This window comes from Convolutriloba macropyga, chromosome 4 (assembly GCF_964194025.1).
Source record: "Convolutriloba macropyga chromosome 4, txConMacr16.3, whole genome shotgun sequence".
NCBI lineage: Eukaryota > Metazoa > Xenacoelomorpha > Acoela > Convolutidae > Convolutriloba > Convolutriloba macropyga.
The window spans coordinates 19,840,694-19,860,271 of record NC_134471.1 but is presented as its reverse complement, the minus strand read 5'-3'; the positions used below and the strand labels follow the sequence as shown (position 1 = coordinate 19,860,271).

Here is a 19,578-nt window from a genome sequence, read left to right as displayed (position 1 = left end):
AAAAACCTGTAGACTCTCAATACTCCTCTTCGAGTCGTAAAAAGACCAACACGTTTACAATAATTGCTACGAACTTCGTTCGAGAGCAATTAATCACCGGGTTGCAGGAGTGGACGGGGGTTTGGGGTTGGGGGTAAATGAGGGGGGTGACAGTGGGGGGTCAAACTTTTAAGACTACGAACCGCCCTTCATACCTGGAAATTGTCTCCTCGAAACGATTTCGGTAAATCGCACACTTAGAGACTAGTAAGGCGTAAGGATCTAAGAGAGCTGCTCGGTCACTTGATACCCTCCGATCGCTACCTGTTTATCCCATTTTTGAGGACAAAGTTAAATGGGCAGACAAAAAATCGGTCAAGCCAAAAATCGCATAAAAAGACCACAGCACTATAATTGCTACAATTTTCGTTTGAGAGCAAATAATTACTATTGAACATTGAAAACACAATGAGCACTCTTAATGTTAATCCCCGCCGTCAATATTTGAAGAAAGAAGTCGAAGTTGAAGTCACGAAGAGTTAGTTAAGCATCACCAAAAATAAATTTTGTAAAACCAATGCTCATCTTCGAGTCGTAAATGCTCATCTTTGAGTCCTGATATAACCATCTGGGTCCCACAAAACGCTACAAACTTTGTTTGAGAGCAATTAACAAGAATACAAAAAATTATCCATAAATTTTTACTCACTGACGTCACAATGAAATGGAATTGCTTAAATGAAAACATTGCGTTCAAAAGTCCTACGGGGTCCAATGAATTACTGGTAAAAACTTCGTTGAAATTTTTCGAACGTACCTCTTCGTCTCCTTCTCCGTACTCGTCGTCGGCTTCAGAACCCTCGTCATCATCGTCATCATCTTCATCATCCTCATCTAATACAACTCGACGCAGTTTTCGACTGCCTGTTTGCTGCTCGGCCTTGCCTCCCTGTTGGCTACCTTCGTCAAAATTACTCTCTTCGTCTTTTCTCATGTCCATGGAGCTGTGAAAAATACCAGCTTTTACATTTTGCGATTATCAGTTTCATTGTTATCAATTACTTATCGATACACGGACTTTGTTTTCAGAATCTTCAGATAAAATATCAGATAAAATTTCATAAATGGAGAGAACGCATGTATTGCAAGATATCAATTCAAATAAAACGGCAAATTAGCAAACTTGATCATGATATGTTACGTACAGTAGAGCAGAATGATAGAGCTCGCGCGATAAGGTATAAATTTGAGAATATTGGATACAGAGATATCTTTCATTTTAACTGATCAACAATTTTGTTGTTCCAGAAACTAAAATGCACAACTCGTCTCTTTCGAAAAAGCTCTTCGGAGTAAATCTCTTAAACCCAAACAGTATAGATGTACACTCACAAAAATATTAACGCCTGACACAAAATTGTTAACGCAGTACGTTCAAATCTACCGACCTTCAAACAATAGAGCCTCTATAAACTAGTTGCATAATAGCTAACCCTTTTTGACCCGTCCCTTGAAGCTCTCCTTTGGTGTCAGACACGTCAATCTCACTAGCAGTCGACTCTGAGAACAGTTTCACACTGTTCCCTCCGTCAAACACACTCAATTCATCCACACCTTTTTCCTTCTTGGCTCGAATCAAATCCTTCATGACGTCATTACCCGCCGCTTTTGATACAACGTCGTTATCAAACTCTTTATTATTAATAGCTAGCGGGTTTTCTTCAATTTCAGGTTCAGACTCGCTATCCGAAAGAATTCTCGACTTTCGTTGACTTTGTTTTTGAGTTTTAGGTGTGCGCGCTTTTTTCTTCGCGGTCTTCAGAATTTCGTCTTCGTCGTCATCGTCATTTTGGTCATTGTCAGGTTCAGCAGGTGAATATTCAGCTAAAACGAGAGACATTCAGATCGAGACATGACAATACCAAAGAAGCATGCTTTGCCTATTTTTCTACCGATTATAAGGCGCCACATCTTAGCGCTGCAGCAATTTAAAAAAAATAAAACTGCATGAATAATACATAAAGGTCTACTGAAACTGTAGAGGAATATAAAATTTTGAAGATATTGGAGAAGAAATGACCGGAGACATTGAAAACATTCTTTGACTAAAACTTTGAAAACAAGCTAGTCGTAAGTTTAATTTTCGGAAATGCAGAAAAATTAAATTCATAAACGGTTTTATTTACAAAGAAATAGTAAAACTTAAGGTAAAAATTCATTTAAAATTATAAGTGAAAAAATATTGAATTTGGAATATATAAATATTCTTTGTTAAAATAATTTCACAAAATTAAATTTCAATATGTTAAACTCAATTAAATCATAATTTTCAATTATATGTTTAGCTTTCGACATTTTATAAACACTAGCAAGCCCAAAAGATCAAATTTCAAAAAGCTGAAAAGAAAAAATTTGCACGAAGGCATGCGAAAAGAACAGATTTTAATTCTCGAATAGATTTATATTATAAGCACAATCAAGCAATCATTTAAAAGTTATGATTATCATTATATTTGCTTCATATGGTAGATTTCGTAGAGTCAAAAGGTCCAAGAATTTATTATTGGACAGATATTTATGAGCAACATTCGTCTTTTTAAAATCAATTGCACTGATGTCTTAAAATTGGGATTGTAAATTTGAGATGGCTGGAAGCCATCTGTGAACAAATAAATAAGGATAAAAATGGGTGAAACTTTTTTCACCCATTTTTATCCTTATTTATTTATTTGGTGAAAACGAAACATAAACATCCTAACGTCAGTTGAAAAGCTTTCGAACAACCGGCGGCTCATTTTAATTCATAGGGGGATAGCTTAAAATTGTTTCATGGGTGCAAAACAAAAGGATACCACAGGGGTTCCAACCCTAGACAACCAGGATGTCAGTCTGATATCTTAACTACTAGGTTATAATGGTTGTGACTCATCCTCTCATAATCGATCTCAAATTAGCATTAAACTTTCAGAATGAGAGCAACTTTGATCACTCAAAATGAGAAATTCAAGCAAAAAAAAGTTGCAAGAAGTCAGAAATGTACAAAAAGAAGCAAAAAATTGTATAAAAACATAGCCGGTAGAAACAAATCGACTAGTCATGCAAACTAATCTCCTTAATATTACCTTAATCAGAAATTTAAAAAAACAAATCAGGAAAACCAACTGCCTAATAAAACTATAGAAAGTGTTTTACTCTTGATTACTCAATTTTTAGATCAGGGTTTGGTGCCCAACCAGGGTAGTCGGGTGACTGCGTTAGTGCCGGAGGAGTGAGGGTGTGACCAGGGGTTAAGTGGTACGAGAGTTGTCTGTAGTTTGGATTTGGGACCTTTCGCCATTTACCGATGCGCAATATGACCTTTCGACTTAACAGCAGTTGATAATTACTATTTATTAGTAAAAAAGCTATTCTTAAATTCCAATGTTCAAAAACAGAAGTCAACGTTCTAAAACAGAAGTCAATGTTCGAAAACAAAAAGTTCAATTCATGAACAAAAAAACCTGTGGGATACAAATACTCCCCTTCGAGTCTAAAGACAAGCAAGTTAACATTAATTGCAACTTCGTTCGAGAGCAATTAATTGCAATAATACGAGTCATAAATTATGTCTAAAACCACTTTCTCGACCGAATGAACAATTGCACAACCGAACAAATTGCACAATTCAACTCCTCCTAGTAAAAAAAGTCTTTAAAAAATTCAAGACAGCAACTTAGCGAAGAAAAACGATAAACAAAAAACAGATAGGAAACTACATCATAAACAAAATCAGGCTAAAATTTGACCTTATCTAAACACACATGGCAGAAAAAAATTTGTTCTAAGAGGAAATTTTATTATTCAATAGAGTCTGTTGCTTCTAGAATGTTTTTTTTGGGCAACTGCAAGTTAAAATAATATTCGGAGAAGAATGATAAAGAGTAAAACTAGAAAGAAGTTAAAAAATTTCAAGCAAGCTGTGAAATAAGGTAAAGCCAAACAAATTCCAGATTGAGGGCACAATAGCCGCCAATGATTTACAATAGCCCCGATAGATTCACAGAATGGAAGAAAATGGAATTTATTATTGTAAAATTCTGATAGGCGAACTAATTTTATTTCAACTTTTAGTTCGACATTCATGTTTCTTAATGAGAGGAGACAGGGGGCTAGTATCAACACCAAAAATCATTAGAGATGATAACCAATTCTCGTTCTCTCACATTTTTCTAGCTCTCTCTCTCTCACACACACACACACACACACACACACACACGCACACGCACACGCACACACACACGCGCACGCACACACACACACACACACACGCGCGCGCGCACGCACACGCACACACACACACACGCACGCACGCACACACACACACACACACACACACACACACACACACACACACACACACACACACACACAAAATACTTCGGCATGACTTTTACATCAATTCTTCTTAAGTCGTAAAAATAAAGCACGGAAGAACACTAGTCAAATACGACCTGATTTTGTACCGGCGTAATAAATGTAACTGGCTGAAAATACCACTTGCGAATCGATTATTTATTTCTCACCTGGCAACTCAAAAGCCCTGGCCAGAGCTTGTGCAGCAATTGGACTATTTGGGTCCACAGCAGAGAAAGCAGGGGATTCGAGTCTACCTGTTGCCGACACCCTGGACACAGTGATCGCGTCATCCAGGGGACTAGACTGGTACCTGGAAATGTTCCAAGTTCAGTACTTAACAGAAACAAGATCAGCCACGTTTTTGACTTAATTGTCCAACAAATGAGGAAGAGATAGAAAACTTTCAAAAAATCACTTGTTCGAAAATAATTGGTGCATCTATTTGAAATATAGCTTAAGCTCGAGCCACTATACAAATGAAACAAAAACTCATTAGAGGGCCGATGATACCTGGCATTAAGGAGAGCAAGAGGCAACTTAAACGACACATAAAAACATCAAGCATTACTTACCATCAAAACTCAATGTCTATCCATTTTTTTCTTAAAAAACTTCATGAGAAGGTCAAAATAGCAGCAAATATAAAGTAAACTAAACCAAGTAGACAGAAAAAAGGGCAAAGTAGAAAATACTTTTAGAGTTTTTGAAAACAATTAAAGTCAAAGTAATCAAAGCTATTAGCTATCAACAGAACTCGTTCAATAAATGCATTTATACCTTCATAAAAAACCGCGGAGACCTGTCAATATCCAGAATGTCATACGACTACAAAAACAACACCAACAGGCAAAAATAAAAAAGTCATTGCAATTTTGCGAGGAAACGGTGTGTAAGCCTAAAAGATCAAAATACATTCACTAAAAAGTTGAATGTAATAAAATGCGCCTTATACTGACGCCATTATTGTGATATCCAACTTGTTGTCAATGTGCCATTTATGTGACGATCAGACACGACATCAAAAGAGAACCTCAAACATTGCATAATGGAAAAAAATAAGAAAACTCGTAGTATCAACGACGAAAAACCATAATCAAAAAGCAAACAAGCCTACACTAAATTCATCTGAAAAAGAGAGCAACTACGCTAAAAAGTTGAAAGTGGCAAATCTCCAAATATTATTTTTTAAAGCAAAGTTTTTAAAAGCGTAAAACCTAACAACCGTTAGAATTCAATTAAAAATGGTTTAATTTTATTCAAATGGTGTTAAAGCCAAAAACCATTTGCTGAAACTAATATGTATCTCCACTCATTCGCTTCCCCTTGCACGTAAACTTGACCTGTCAAAAATTAAGGTTTGATTGGAATTCATTCTGGTCTGTAAACCTTAAAAAAAAACAAAGCAAGGTATCTACAGCGCCCCATTACGATCCAAAAAGTTTTGAACTACAAATATCAACAACCAGACCAAAAACCGTTTGGCTCTTAAAGCTTGTCCATTAAAAAACGATCCAAATGTTACCGAATTGGCTAATTAGACCAAAAAGCCATTATATCAAAAATATATGATTTTTGAATACTTGCAGAGAAACCAATCTTACCAAAACACCATTATGTATCAACTAAAAGCATAAGATAACAGCTCCCTAGATACCGAAATAGACCTTTGATTAATTAGGATCAGTCAAAAGACTATAAAATGAACATCAAATGCTGGTAAATCTCAAGAATTCATTAAGATTTTCAAAAACAATTTTTCGGAGCCGAAAAACCATGAGCTTTACTCATAAAACACAATATTGGTTCATTGAACCTCGTTGGAACATGAAAAGAACCCTTATTAATTGAACCTTTAAAAAAATCTTGTATTTGAGATAAAAAATCCGAAAAATAATTCAAAAAGTACGGAATCAAAATAAAATCCGAATAGTTGTTCATTGCAAAAATCAACGATGAGACCAAAACTGGGCGCGCTATCGTTGCTTGGCTACAAAAACACAATCGTTTTATAAGACTGCATAATAGTTTCTTTGGCAAACGAAAACCATAACACTTCAAAAAATAAATTATGCATTTTTTAATCATACCGGTTAAATTTTGCGAAAAACCGCAAAATGTCATTTCAAGAATATTATCTTAGGATCTGGAGGTACAATTAGCCCATGTCTAAGTAAAAGAAGATTATGACTCCAGTAATTATATCTTTACCACTGGTCAAACCGGACAAAATGGGTCAAATAAGCATATTTGATGCCATTTTTTATTTAAAAAAATATTTGCGCATTTATTTAGCTGAAAATTTTGAGAAAACAGTTGATTCAAACAATTTCCTAACTCTCTCTCTCTCTCTCTCTCTCTCTCTCTCTGCTATCTTTAAACGTAAAATCAATCAGACTATCGTTAAAAATTGTATCATATTTTCGCAAAAATTGATCAAAAACTGATCAATTGAACAACGGAAGTTAGACTAACGTTCATAAAATTTTTAATCTCCGTTACTCCGCCGAAAAAGCCAAATTCAAAAAGATATTTTACACTGAAACTACACGCTTGAAAAGCTTTCTAATGATTCCACTCACAACTCTCTACGATGAATATATCGATCGGCAAAAATTGACAGAACAAAAAAAAACAGTTGAGTACATAGTTCCTCTCACCATAAAGTGAAGTGGGGTCGGAACAAATATGACATCTGATTGGATAATCTTCAAGCTTTGCAAGAAATCTATGAAACTTTGCAAGTCTGTGTGGAAATGTTTGTAGCTTCTCTGATGTCCTATACGGTTACATTAACACATTAAACTACTCTGCACAATACTAAATTGTCAGTTTAAATTGCAGGCGTTTTGATCAGCTCTTCTAAAACATAGCCGGCAGATTGCCGGAATAGCTGCGAAAGAATAGACCTGCGTGCCGTATAGTAGAGATAGAAACAGATTCAGCTCCAAATTGAAAAAAAAATCGACGCCGCTCAAAAAACTAGGTAAAAAACATTATTCAGCGATAAATTAATAAAGCTTGTTAAAATTCATTCCGCAGAAGCCTCTTATTAGGGACCCTTACTGCACAAATGAGTTCCTTTGACCTTAAACAAACTCAAATTAAACTTAAGTTTTAAAGTGCAAAAGTCATTTTATTGAGTGAGGTAAGTCACGTATGATCAAAATTAAATCACGCAAATAACCTAAAAACTTTTGCTAAAGCGAGTGAGAAATGACGTTACGCGCGCAAATGCCGTGAGTGAGAGGAAGAAGTCATTCAGAAAATTTGACTTTTTCAGCTTTGCTGTGTGAACAAATGTAAAACGAAAAAAAGGCGTCAGACGACGAAACAAAAAAACATAGCAGGACAAGTCCTGATGTACAATTCAAAGAATTTTCATTGACTAAACAGAAAACTAGACCTAGAAAGGACTATGAATGGATTGCGAAAACCATTTAGAAAAAAAATCCGATCCAAAAAATCGAAAAAACAGAAAAAATCAAAGCGAAATTGCCGCATGTGAACAAAAATTCGCTTTATCGGTAGTGGTTTTTTGTTCACATGCGGCAATTTCGCTTTGATTTTTTCTGTTTTTTCGATTTTTTGGATCGGATTTTTTTCGCTCTAATTTTTTCGCTCTAATTTTAAAGTAGAGTGAGAATACGGTGTTTGAACAAAAATTCGCTTTATCGGTAGTGGTTTTTTGTTCAAACACCGTATTCTCACTCTACTTTAAAATTAGAGCGAAAAAATTTCACACCGCAAAACCACTCGCTTTTTCGCTCCACTTCCTGTTTCGGCGTGACCAAAATCACTACTCCAATTTGACTTCAAAAATCAAGAAAATGTGTGAACAGATCTTAAAAAAAAAAGACAGCGACCCAATACAATTCAAATTCTTTGAATTGTAAAAACCAAGAGCACCGCAATATAGCTTCGCTCAGCTTACAGCTTCGCAGCTATAATAAAAAATTTATGATCCTCATCGGCGAGCGAATGCAGTCGACTTTCAACAAACATGACAGAACGGATATCATTAGTTTTGATCATTGAACCAATAGACAAAAAATTCAATTGTACAACAGATGGGCATCGTTATGTAATTTACTTGACATAAGTCCGCTTATTTTAGCCGGTATTATACGCAATCCCACCAGGCATTATAAATTGTAACTAGCAGGCCCGCAAAATCATCACAAGAAAATCATTTAAAAGAATAGGTTTAAAATTGAGATTTTTTTCGTACCAGCTCAGGCTGTAAGCCATGACCCTCGTTCAACAGCCAGAGGTATTACGTTACTTTACCGATGTATTTGGTTTAGTATATTACCCCAAGTAACACCAATTTTTTGATCGAAGACTTAATTGGCTTTGCTATCTTGCATATTTAAGTACCGCTAAGACTTGTACAGATAACGAACTTCTACATGTTCGCAGAGCGCAACTCATATAATACATTAATCTACATGTTTAAGGTGCGGTAAAATATGCGAAGTTGAGGAGCTATAACATGCAAAAAAGAAAAGAGAAAGAAAGCAAAAAGGGTACAAGAGAAAGAAAAAAAGTGAGAAAAGAAAGTGAGAAAACAAAGTGAGAAAAGAAAGTGAGAAAAGAAAGTGAGAAAACAAAGAGAGAAAAGAAAGTGAGAAAAGAAAGTGAGAAAACAAAGAGAGAGAAAAGAAACTGAGAAAAGAAAGTGAGAAACGAAAGTGAGAAGAAAACGACGAAAAGAAAGTGAAGAGAATGAGGAAAAGAAAGTGAAGAAATGAGAAAAGAAAGTGAGAAAAGAAAGGAAAAAGTGAGAACACATAGTGAGAAAACAAAGCGAGAAAACACAGTGAGAGAACAAAGTGAGAAATAAAAATGAGAAAAGAAAGTGAGAAAAGAAAGCGAGAAAAGAAAGTGAGAAACGAAAACGAAAAGAAAGTGAAAAAAGTGAGAAAAGAAAAGGAAAAGAAAGTGAGAAAAGAAAGTGAGAAAAGAACGTGAGAAAAGAAAGTGAGAAAAGAAAGTAAGAAAGCAAAGAGAGAAAAGAAGATGAAAAGAAAGTGAGAAAAGAAAGTGAGAAGAAAACGACGAAAAGAAAGTGAAGAGAATGAGGAAAAGAAAGTGAAGAAATGAGAAAAGAAAGTGAGAAAAGAAAGTGAGAAAAGAAAGTGAGAAAACAAAGAGAGAAAAGAAAGTGAGAAAAGAAAGTGAGAAAACAAAGAGAGAGAAAAGAAACTGAGAAAAGAAAGTGAGAAACGAAAGTGAGAAGAAAACGACGAAAAGAAAGTGAAGAGAATGAGGAAAAGAAAGTGAAGAAATGAGAAAAGAAAGTGAGAAAAGAAAGGAAAAAGTGAGAACACATAGTGAGAAAACAAAGCGAGAAAACACAGTGAGAGAACAAAGTGAGAAATAAAAATGAGAAAAGAAAGTGAGAAAAGAAAGCGAGAAAAGAAAGTGAAACGAAAACGAAAAGAAAGCGAAAAAAGTGAGAAAAGAAAAGGAAAAGAAAGTGAGAAAAGAAAGTGAGAAAAGAAAGCGAGAAAAGAAAGTGAAACGAAAACGAAAAGAAAGCGAAAAAAGTGAGAAAAGAAAAGGAAAAGAAAGTGAGAAAAGAAAGTGAGAAAAGAAAGTGAGAAAAGAACGTGAGAAAAGAAAGTGAGAAAAGAAAGTAAGAAAGGTAAGCGAGAAAAGAAGATGAGAAAACAAAGTGAGAAACGAAAGTGAGAAGAAAACGACGAAAAGAAAGTGAAGAGAATGAGGAAAAGAAAGTGAAGAAATGAGAGAGAAAAGAAAGTGAAAAAAGAAAGGAAAAAGTGAGAAGACAGAGTGAGAAAACAAAGTGAGAAAAAACAGTGAGAGAACAAAGTGAGAAATGAAAATGAGAAAAGAAAGTGAGAAAAGAAAGCGAGAAAAGAAAGTGAGAAACGAAAACGAAAAGAAAGTGAAAAAAGTGAGAAAAGAAAAGGAAAAGAAAGTGAGAAAAGAAAGTGAGAAAAGAACGTGAGAAAAGAAAGTGAGAAAAGAAAGTAAGAAAGCAAAGAGAGAAAAGAAGATGAAAAGAAAGTGAGAAAAGAAAGTGAAACAAAAGGAAGGGAAAGTGAGAAGACAACGTGAGAAAAGAAAGTGAGAACAGAAAGCGAGAAAAGAAAGTGAGAAAAGAAAGTGAGAAAAGAAAGCGAGAAAAGAAAGTGATAAATGAAAGCGAAAAAAGAAAGTGAGAAAAGAAAGTGAGAAACTAATGTGAGAAAAGAAAGTGACAAAAAAGTGAAAGAGGAAGGAAAAGTGCGAAGACAAGGTGAAAAAAGAAAGTGAGAAAAGAAAGTGAGAAGAAAGTTGGAAAAGAAAGTGAGAAAAGAACGTGAGAAAAGAAAGTGAGAAAAGAAAGTGAGAAAAGAAAGCGAGAAAAGAAAGTGAGAAAAGAAAGCGAAAAAAGAAAGAAAAGAAAGTGAGAAAAGAAATTGAGAAACGAATGTGAGAAAAAAAGTGATAAAAAAGTGAAAAAAGAGAGGAAGAAAAAATGAGAAGACAAGGTGAGAAAAGACAGTGAGAAAAGAAAGTGAAAAGAAATTGAGAAAAGAAAGTGAGAAAAGAAAGACAAAAGAAAGTGAGAAAAGAAATTGAGAAAAGAAAGTGAAAAAAGAAAGGAAGGAAAAGTGAGAAGACAAAGTGAGAAAACAAAGAGAGAAAAGAAAGTGAGAAAACAAAAGAAAGTGAGAAGAAACCGACGAAAAGAAAGTGAAGAAAAGAGAATGAGGAAAAAAAGTGAAGAAATGAAAGTGAAAAGGAAGTGAGAAAAGAAAGGAAAAAAACTGAGAAGACAGAGTGAGAAAACAAAGCGAGAATACACAGTGAGAAAACAAATTGAGAAAAAAAGAGAACAAAATGAGAAATGAAAATGAGAAAAGAAAGTGAGAAAAAAAAGCGAGAAAAGAAAGTGAGAAACGAAAACGAAAAGAAAGTGAAAAAAGTGAGAAAAGAAAGTGAGAAAAGAAAGTGAGAAAATAACGTGAGAAAAGAAAGTGAGAAAAGAAAGTGAAAACAAGAAAGGAAAAGTGAGAAGATAAAATGAGAGGAGAAAGTGAGAACAGAAAGCGAGAAAGAAAATGAGAGAAAGTTGGAAAAGAAAGTGAGAAAGGAAAGTGAGAAAAGAAAGCCAGAAAAGAAAGTGAGAAAAGATAGTAAGAAAAGAAAGTGAAAACAAGAAAGGAAAAGTGAGAAGATAAAATGAGAGGAGAAAGAGAGAACAGAAAGCGAGAAAGAAAATGAGAAAAAGTTGGAAAAGAAAGTGAGAAAGGAAAGTGAGAAAAGAAAGCCAGAAAAGAAAGTGAGAAAAGAAAGCGAAAAAAGAAAGTGAGAAAAGAAAGTGAGAAAAGAAAGTGAGAAAAGAAAGTGAGAAAAGAATGTGAGAAAAGAAAGTGACAAAAAAGTGAAAAAAGAGAGGAAGAAAAAGTGAGAAGACAAGGTGAGAAAAGAAAGTGTGAAAAGAAAGTGAGAAAAGAAAGTGAAAAGAAAGTGAGAAAAGAAAGCGAGAAAAGAAATTGAGAAAAGAAAGTGAGAAAAGAAAGTGACAAAAGAAAGTGAGAAACGAAAGTGAGAAAAGAAAGTGAGAAAAGAAATTGAGAAAAGAAAGTGAAAAAAGAAAGGAAGGAAAAGTGAGAAGACAAAGTGAGAAAACAAAGAGAGAAAAGAAAGTGAGAAAAAAAGTGAGAACAAAATGAGAAATGAAAATGAGAAAAGAAAGTGAGAAAAAAAAGCGAGAAAAGAAAGTGAGAAACGAAAACGAAAAGAAAGCGAAAAAAGTGAGAAAAGAAAGTGAGAAAAGAAAGTGAGAAAATAACGTGAGAAAAGAAAGTGAGAAAAGAAAGTGAGAAAGGAAAGTGAGAAAAGAAAGTGAGAAAAGAAAGTGAGAAAAGAAAGTGAGAAAAGAATGTGAGAAAAGAAAGTGACAAAAAAGTGAAAAAAGAGAGGAAGAAAAAGTGAGAAGACAAGGTGAGAAAAGAAAGTGAGAAAAGAAAGTGAAAAGAAAGTGAGAAAAGAAAGCGAGAAAAGAAATTGAGAAAAGAAAGTGAGAAAAGAAAGTGACAAAAGAAAGTGAGAAACGAAAGTGAGAAAAGAAAGTGAGAAAAGAAAGTGAAAAAAGAAAGGAAGGAAAAGTGAGAAGACAAAGTGAGAAAACAAAGAGAGAAAAGAAAGTGAGAAAAAAAGTGAGAACAAAATGAGAAATGAAAATGAGAAAAGAAAGTGAGAAAAAAAAGCGAGAAAAGAAAGTGAGAAACGAAAACGAAAAGAAAGTGAAAAAAGTGAGAAAAGAAAGTGAGAAAAGAAAGTGAGAAAATAACGTGAGAAAAGAAAGTGAGAAAAGAAAGTGAAAACAAGAAAGGAAAAGTGAGAAGATAAAATGAGAGGAGAAAGTGAGAACAGAAAGCGAGAAAGAAAATGAGAGAAAGTTGGAAAAGAAAGTGAGAAAGGAAAGTGAGAAAAGAAAGCCAGAAAAGAAAGTGAGAAAAGATAGTAAGAAAAGAAAGTGAAAACAAGAAAGGAAAAGTGAGAAGACAAAGTGAGAAAACAAAGAGAGAAAAGAAAGTGAGAAAAAAAGTGAGAACAAAATGAGAAATGAAAATGAGAAAAGAAAGTGAGAAAAAAAAGCGAGAAAAGAAAGTGAGAAACGAAAACGAAAAGAAAGCGAAAAAAGTGAGAAAAGAAAGTGAGAAAAGAAAGTGAGAAAATAACGTGAGAAAAGAAAGTGAGAAAAGAAAGTGAGAAAGGAAAGTGAGAAAAGAAAGTGAGAAAAGAAAGTGAGAAAAGAAAGTGAGAAAAGAATGTGAGAAAAGAAAGTGACAAAAAAGTGAAAAAAGAGAGGAAGAAAAAGTGAGAAGACAAGGTGAGAAAAGAAAGTGAGAAAAGAAAGTGAAAAGAAAGTGAGAAAAGAAAGCGAGAAAAGAAATTGAGAAAAGAAAGTGAGAAAAGAAAGTGACAAAAGAAAGTGAGAAACGAAAGTGAGAAAAGAAAGTGAGAAAAGAAAGTGAAAAAAGAAAGGAAGGAAAAGTGAGAAGACAAAGTGAGAAAACAAAGAGAGAAAAGAAAGTGAGAAAAAAAGTGAGAACAAAATGAGAAATGAAAATGAGAAAAGAAAGTGAGAAAAAAAAAGCGAGAAAAGAAAGTGAGAAACGAAAACGAAAAGAAAGCGAAAAAAGTGAGAAAAGAAAGTGAGAAAAGAAAGTGAGAACGGAAAGTGAGAAAAGAAAGTGAGAAAAGAAAGTGAGAAAAGAAAGTGAGAAATGAAAGTGAGAAAAGATAGTAAGAAAAGAAAGTGAAAACAAGAAAGGAAGGGAAAGTGAGAAGATAAAATGAGAGGAGAAAGTGAGAACAGAAAGCGAGAAAGAAAATGAGAGAAAGTTGGAAAAGAAAGTGAGAAAGGAAAGTGAGAAAAGAAAGCCAGAAAAGAAAGTGAGAAAAGAAAGCGAAAAAAGAAAGTGAGAAAAGAAAGTGAGAAAAGAAAGTGAGAAAAGAAAGTGAGAAAAGAATGTGAGAAAAGAAAGTGACAAAAAAGTGAAAAAAGAGAGGAAGAAAAAGTGAGAAGACAAGGTGAGAAAAGAAAGTTAGAAAAGAAAGTGAGAAAAGAAAGCGAAAAGAAAGTGAGAAAAGAAAGTGAAAAGAAAGTGAGAAAAGAAAGCGAGAAAAGAAATTGAGAAAAGAAAGTGAGAAAAGAAAGTGACAAAAGAAAGTGAGAAACGAAAGTGAGAAAAGAAAGTGAGAAAAGAAATTGAGAAAAGAAAGTGAAAAAAGAAAGGAAGGAAAAGTGCGAAGACAAAGTGAGAAAACAAAGAGAGAAAAGAAAGTGAGAAAAAAAGTGAGAACAAAATGAGAAATGAAAATGAGAAAAGAAAGTGAGAAAAAAAAGCGAGAAAAGGAAGTGAGAAACGAAAACGAAAAGAAAGTGAAAAAAGTGAGAAAAGAAAGTGAGAAAAGAAAGTGAGAAAATAACGTGAAAAGAAAGTGAGAAAAGAAAGTGAGAAAGGAAAGTGAAAAAAGAAAGTGAGAAAAGAAAGTGAGAAAAGATAGTAAGAAAAGAAAGTGAAAACAAGGAAGGAAGGGAAAGTGAGAAGATAAAATGAGAGGAGAAAGTGAGAACAGAAAGCGAGAAAGAAAATGAGAGAAAGTTGGAAAAGAAAGTGAGAAAGGAAAGTGAGAAAAGAAAGCCAGAAAAGAAAGTGAGAAAAGAAAGCGAAAAAAGAAAGTGAGAAAAGAAAGTGAGAAAAGAAAGTGAGAAAAGAAAGTGAGAAAAGAAAGTGAGAAAAGAATGTGAGAAAAGAAAGTGACAAAAAAGTGAAAAAAGAGAGGAAGAAAAAGTGAGAAGACAAGGTGAGAAAAGAAAGTGAGAAAGGAAAGTGAGAAAAGAAAGTGAGAAAAGAAAGTGAGAAAAGATAGTAAGAAAAGAAAGTGAAAACAAGAAAGGAAGGGAAAGTGAGAAGATAAAATGAGAGGAGAAAGTGAGAACAGAAAGCGAGAAAGAAAATGAGAGAAAGTTGGAAAAGAAAGTGAGAAAGGAAAGTGAGAAAAGAAAGCCAGAAAAGAAAGTGAGAAAAGAAAGCGAAAAAAGAAAGTGAGAAAAGAAAGTGAGAAAAGAAAGTGAGAAAAGAAAGTGAGAAAAGAATGTGAGAAAAGAAAGTGACAAAAAAGTGAAAAAAGAGAGGAAGAAAAAGTGAGAAGACAAGGTGAGAAAAGAAAGTGAGAAAAGAAAGTGAGAAAAGAAAGTGAAAAGAAAGTGAGAAAAGAAAGTGAAAAGAAAGTGAGAAAAGAAAGCGAGAAAAGAAATTGAGAAAAGAAAGTGAGAAAAGAAAGTGACAAAAGAAAGTGAGAAACGAAAGTGAGAAAAGAAAGTGAGAAAGGAAAGTGAGAAAAGAAAGTGAGAAAAGAAAGTGAGAAAAGATAGTAAGAAAAGAAAGTGAAAACAAGAAAGGAAGGGAAAGTGAGATAAAATGAGAGGAGAAAGTGAGAACAGAAAGCGAGAAAGAAAATGAGAGAAAGTTGGAAAAGAAAGTGAGAAAGGAAAGTGAGAAAAGAAAGCCAGAAAAGAAAGTGAGAAAAGAAAGCGAAAAAAGAAAGTGAGAAAAGAAAGTGAGAAAAGAAAGTGAGAAAAGAAAGTGAGAAACGAAAACGAAAAGAAAGTGAAAAAAGTGAGAAAAGAAAGTGAAAAAAGAAAGGAAGGAAAAGTGCGAAGACAAAGTGAGAAAACAAAGAGAGAAAAGAAAGTGAGAAAAAAAGTGAGAACAAAATGAGAAATGAAAATGAGAAAAGAAAGTGAGAAAAAAAAGCGAGAAAAGAAAGTGAGAAACGAAAACGAAAAGAAAGTGAAAAAAGTGAGAAAAGAAAGTGAGAAAAGAAATAGAGAAAATAACATGAAAAGAAAGTGAGAAAAGAAAGTGAGAAAGGAAAGTGAGAAAAGAAAGTGAGAAAAGAAAGTGAGAAAAGATAGTAAGAAAAGAAAGTGAAAACAAGAAAGGAAGGGAAAGTGAGAAGATAAAATGAGAGGAGAAGGTGAGAACAGAAAGCGAGAAAGAAAATGAGAGAAAGTTGGAAAAGAAAGTGAGAAAGGAAAGTGAGAAAAGAAAGCCAGAAAAGAAAGTGAGAAAAGAAAGCGAAAAAAGAAAGTGAGAAAAGAAAGTGAGAAAAGAAAGTGAGAAAAGAAAGTGAGAAAAGAATGTGAGAAAAGAAAGTGACAAAAAAGTGAAAAAAGAGAGGAAGAAAAAGTGAGAAGACAAGGTGAGAAAAGAAAGTGAGAAAGGAAAGTGAGAAAAGAAAGTGAGAAAAGAAAGTGAGAAAAGATAGTAAGAAAAGAAAGTGAAAACAAGAAAGGAAGGGAAAGTGAGAAGATAAAATGAGAGGAGAAAGTGAGAACAGAAAGCGAGAAAGAAAATGAGAGAAAGTTGGAAAAGAAAGTGAGAAAGGAAAGTGAGAAAAGAAAGCCAGAAAAGAAAGTGAGAAAAGAAAGCGAAAAAAGAAAGTGAGAAAAGAAAGTGAGAAAAGAAAGTGAGAAAAGAAAGTGAGAAAAGAATGTGAGAAAAGAAAGTGACAAAAAAGTGAAAAAAGAGAGGAAGAAAAAGTGAGAAGACAAGGTGAGAAAAGAAAGTGAGAAAAGAAAGTGAGAAAAGAAAGTGAAAAGAAAGTGAGAAAAGAAAGTGAAAAGAAAGTGAGAAAAGAAAGCGAGAAAAGAAATTGAGAAAAGAAAGTGAGAAAAGAAAGTGACAAAAGAAAGTGAGAAACGAAAGTGAGAAAAGAAAGTGAGAAAGGAAAGTGAGAAAAGAAAGTGAGAAAAGAAAGTGAGAAAAGATAGTAAGAAAAGAAAGTGAAAACAAGAAAGGAAGGGAAAGTGAGAAGATAAAATGAGAGGAGAAAGTGAGAACAGAAAGCGAGAAAGAAAATGAGAGAAAGTTGGAAAAGAAAGTGAGAAAGGAAAGTGAGAAAAGAAAGCCAGAAAAGAAAGTGAGAAAAGAAAGCGAAAAAAGAAAGTGAGAAAAGAAAGTGAGAAAAGAAAGTGTGAAAAGAAAGTGAGAAAAGAATGTGAGAAAAGAAAGTGACAAAAAAGTGAAAAAAGAGAGGAAGAAAAAGTGAGAAGACAAGGTGAGAAAAGAAAGTGAGAAAAGAAAGTGAGAAAAGAAAGTGAAAAGAAAGTGAGAAAAGAAAGTGAAAAGAAAGTGAGAAAAGAAAGCGAGAAAAGAAATTGAGAAAAGAAAGTGAGAAAAGAAAGTGACAACAGAAAGTGAGAAACGAAAGTGAGAAAAGAAAGTGAGAAAAGAAATTGAGAAAAGAAAGTGAAAAAAGAAAGGAAGGAAAAGTGCGAAGACAAAGTGAGAAAACAAAGAGAGAAAAGAAAGTGAGAAAAAAAGTGAGAACAAAATGAGAAATGGAAATGAGAAAAGAAAGTGAGAAAAAAAAGCGAGAAAAGAAAGTGAGAAACGAAAACGAAAAGAAAGTGAAAAAAGTGAGAAAAGAAAGTGAGAAAAGAAAGTGAGAAAATAACGTGAAAAGAAAGTGAGAAAAGAAAGTGAGAAAGGAAAGTGAGAAAAGAAAGTGAGAAAAGAAAGTGAGAAAAGATAGTAAGAAAAGAAAGTGAAAACAAGAAAGGAAGGGAAAGTGAGAAGATAAAATGAGAGGAGAAAGTGAGAACAGAAAGCGAGAAAGAAAATGAGAGAAAGTTGGAAAAGAAAGTGAGAAAGGAAAGTGAGAAAAGAAAGCCAGAAAAGAAAGTGAGAAAAGAAAGCGAAAAAAGAAAGTGAGAAAAGAAAGTGAGAAAAGAAAGTGAGAAAAGAAAGTGAGAAAAGAATGTGAGAAAAGAAAGTGACAAAAAAGTGAAAAAAGAGAGGAAGAAAAAGTGAGAAGACAAGGTGAGAAAAGAAAGTGAGAAAAGAAAGTGAAAAGAAAGTGAGAAAAGAAAGCGAGAAAAGAAATTGAGAAAAGAAAGTGAGAAAAGAAAGTGGCAAAAGAAAGTGAGAAACGAAAGTGAGAAAAGAAAGTGAGAAAAGAAATTGAGAAAAGAAAGCGAAAAAAGAAAGGAAGGAAAAGTGAGAAGACAAAGTGAGAAAACAAAGAGAGAAAAGAAAGTGAGAAAACAAAATGAGAAAAGAACGTGATAAAAGAAAGTTAGAAAAGAAAGTAAGAAAGGAAAGTGAGAAAAGATGAGAAAAGAAAGTGAGAAAAGAAAGTGAAAAAAAGGAAGGGAAAGTGAGAAGACAACGTGAGAAAAGAAAGTGAGAACAGAAAGCGAGAAAAGAAAGTGAGAAAAGAACGTGAGAAAAGAAAGTGAGAAAAGAAAGTAAGAAAGGAAAGTGAGAAAAGAAGATGAAAAGAAAGTGAGAAAAGAAAGTGAGAAAAGAACGTGAGAAAAGAAAGTGAGAAAAGAAAGTAAGAAAGGAAAGTGAGAAAAGAAGATGAGAAAAGAAAGTGAGAAAAGAAAGTGAAAAAAAGGAAGGGAAAGTGAGAAGACAACGTGAGAAGAGAAAGTGAGAACAGGAAGCGAGAAAAGAAAGTGAGAAAAGAAAGCGAGAAACGAAAGTGAGAAATGAAAGCGAAAAAAGAAAGTGAGAAAAGAAAGTGAGAAACTAATGTGAGAAAAGAAAGTGACAAAAAAGTGAAAGAGAGGAAGGAAAAGTGAGAAAAGAAGATGAAAAGAAAGTGAGAAAAGAAGATGAAAAGAAAGTGAGAAAAGAAAGTGAGAAAAGAAAGTGAGAAAAGAAAGTAAGAAAGGAAAGTGAGAAAAGAAGATGAGAAAAGAAAGTGAGAAAAGAAAGTGAAAAAAAGGAAGGGAAAGTGAGAAGACAACGTGAGAAAAGAAAGTGAGAACAGAAAGCGAGAAAAGAAAGTGAGAAAAGAAAGCGAGAAACGAAAGTGAGAAATGAAAGCGAAAAAAGAAGGTGAGAAAAGAAAGTGAGAAACTAATGTGAGAAAAGAAAGTGACAAAAAAGTGAAAGAGAGGAAGGAAAAGTGAGAAGACAAGGTGAAAAAAGAAAGTGAGAAGAGAAAGTGAGAAAAGAAAGCGAGAAAAGAAAGTGAGAAAAGAAAGCGAAAAAAGAAAGTGAGAAAAGAAAGTGAGAAAAGAAAGTGAGAAAAGAATGTGAGAAAAGAAAGTGACAAAAAAGTGAAAAAAGAGGAAGAAAAAGTGAGAAGACAAGGTGAGAAAAGAAAGTGAGAAAAGAAAGTGAGAAAAGAAAGTGAGAAAAGAAAGTGACAAAAGAAAGTGAGAAACGAAAGTGAGAAAAGAAAGTGAGAAAAGAAATTGAGAAAAGAAAGTGAAAAAAGAAAGGAAGGAAAAGTGAGAAGACAAAGTGAGAAAACAAAGAGAGAAAAGAAAGTGAGAAAACAAAAGAAAGTGAGAAGAAAACGACGAAAAGAAAGTGAAAACAGAAAGCGAGAAAAGAAAGTGAGAAACGAATGTGAGAAAAGAAAGTGACAAAAAAGTGAAAGAGAGGAAGGAAAAGTGAGAAGACAAGGTGAGAAAAGAATGTGAGAAAAGAAAGTGAGAGAAGATAGTGAGAAGATATAGTGAGAAAAGAAAGTGAAAAAAAGAAAGGAAGGGAAAGTGAGAAGACAAAGTGAGAAAAGAACGTGAGAAAAGAAAGTGAGAAAAGAAAGTGAGAAAAGAAAGCGAGAAAAGAAAGTGAGAAAAGAAAGCGAAAAAAGAACGTGAGAAAAGAAAGTGAGAAAAGAAAGAGAGAAAAGAAAGTGAGAAACGAATGT

The 19,578-nt window shown here is 33.7% G+C and overlaps 1 protein-coding gene across 1 annotated transcript in view; it reads right to left on the bottom strand.

The window, feature by feature from the left end:
• LOC142338014 (uncharacterized) overlaps positions 1 to 19,578 on the bottom strand; it is a 63,764-nt gene that overhangs the window by 365 nt on the left and 43,821 nt on the right. Inside the window, exons 12-14 of the mRNA XM_075387647.1 lie at positions 4,542 to 4,684; positions 1,473 to 1,863; positions 797 to 983 (exon numbers count right to left, since the gene is read on the bottom strand). Of these exons, the coding sequence (XP_075243762.1) occupies positions 797 to 983; positions 1,473 to 1,863; positions 4,542 to 4,684 (721 nt within the window). The remainder of the gene's footprint in view (positions 1 to 796; positions 984 to 1,472; positions 1,864 to 4,541; positions 4,685 to 19,578) is intronic.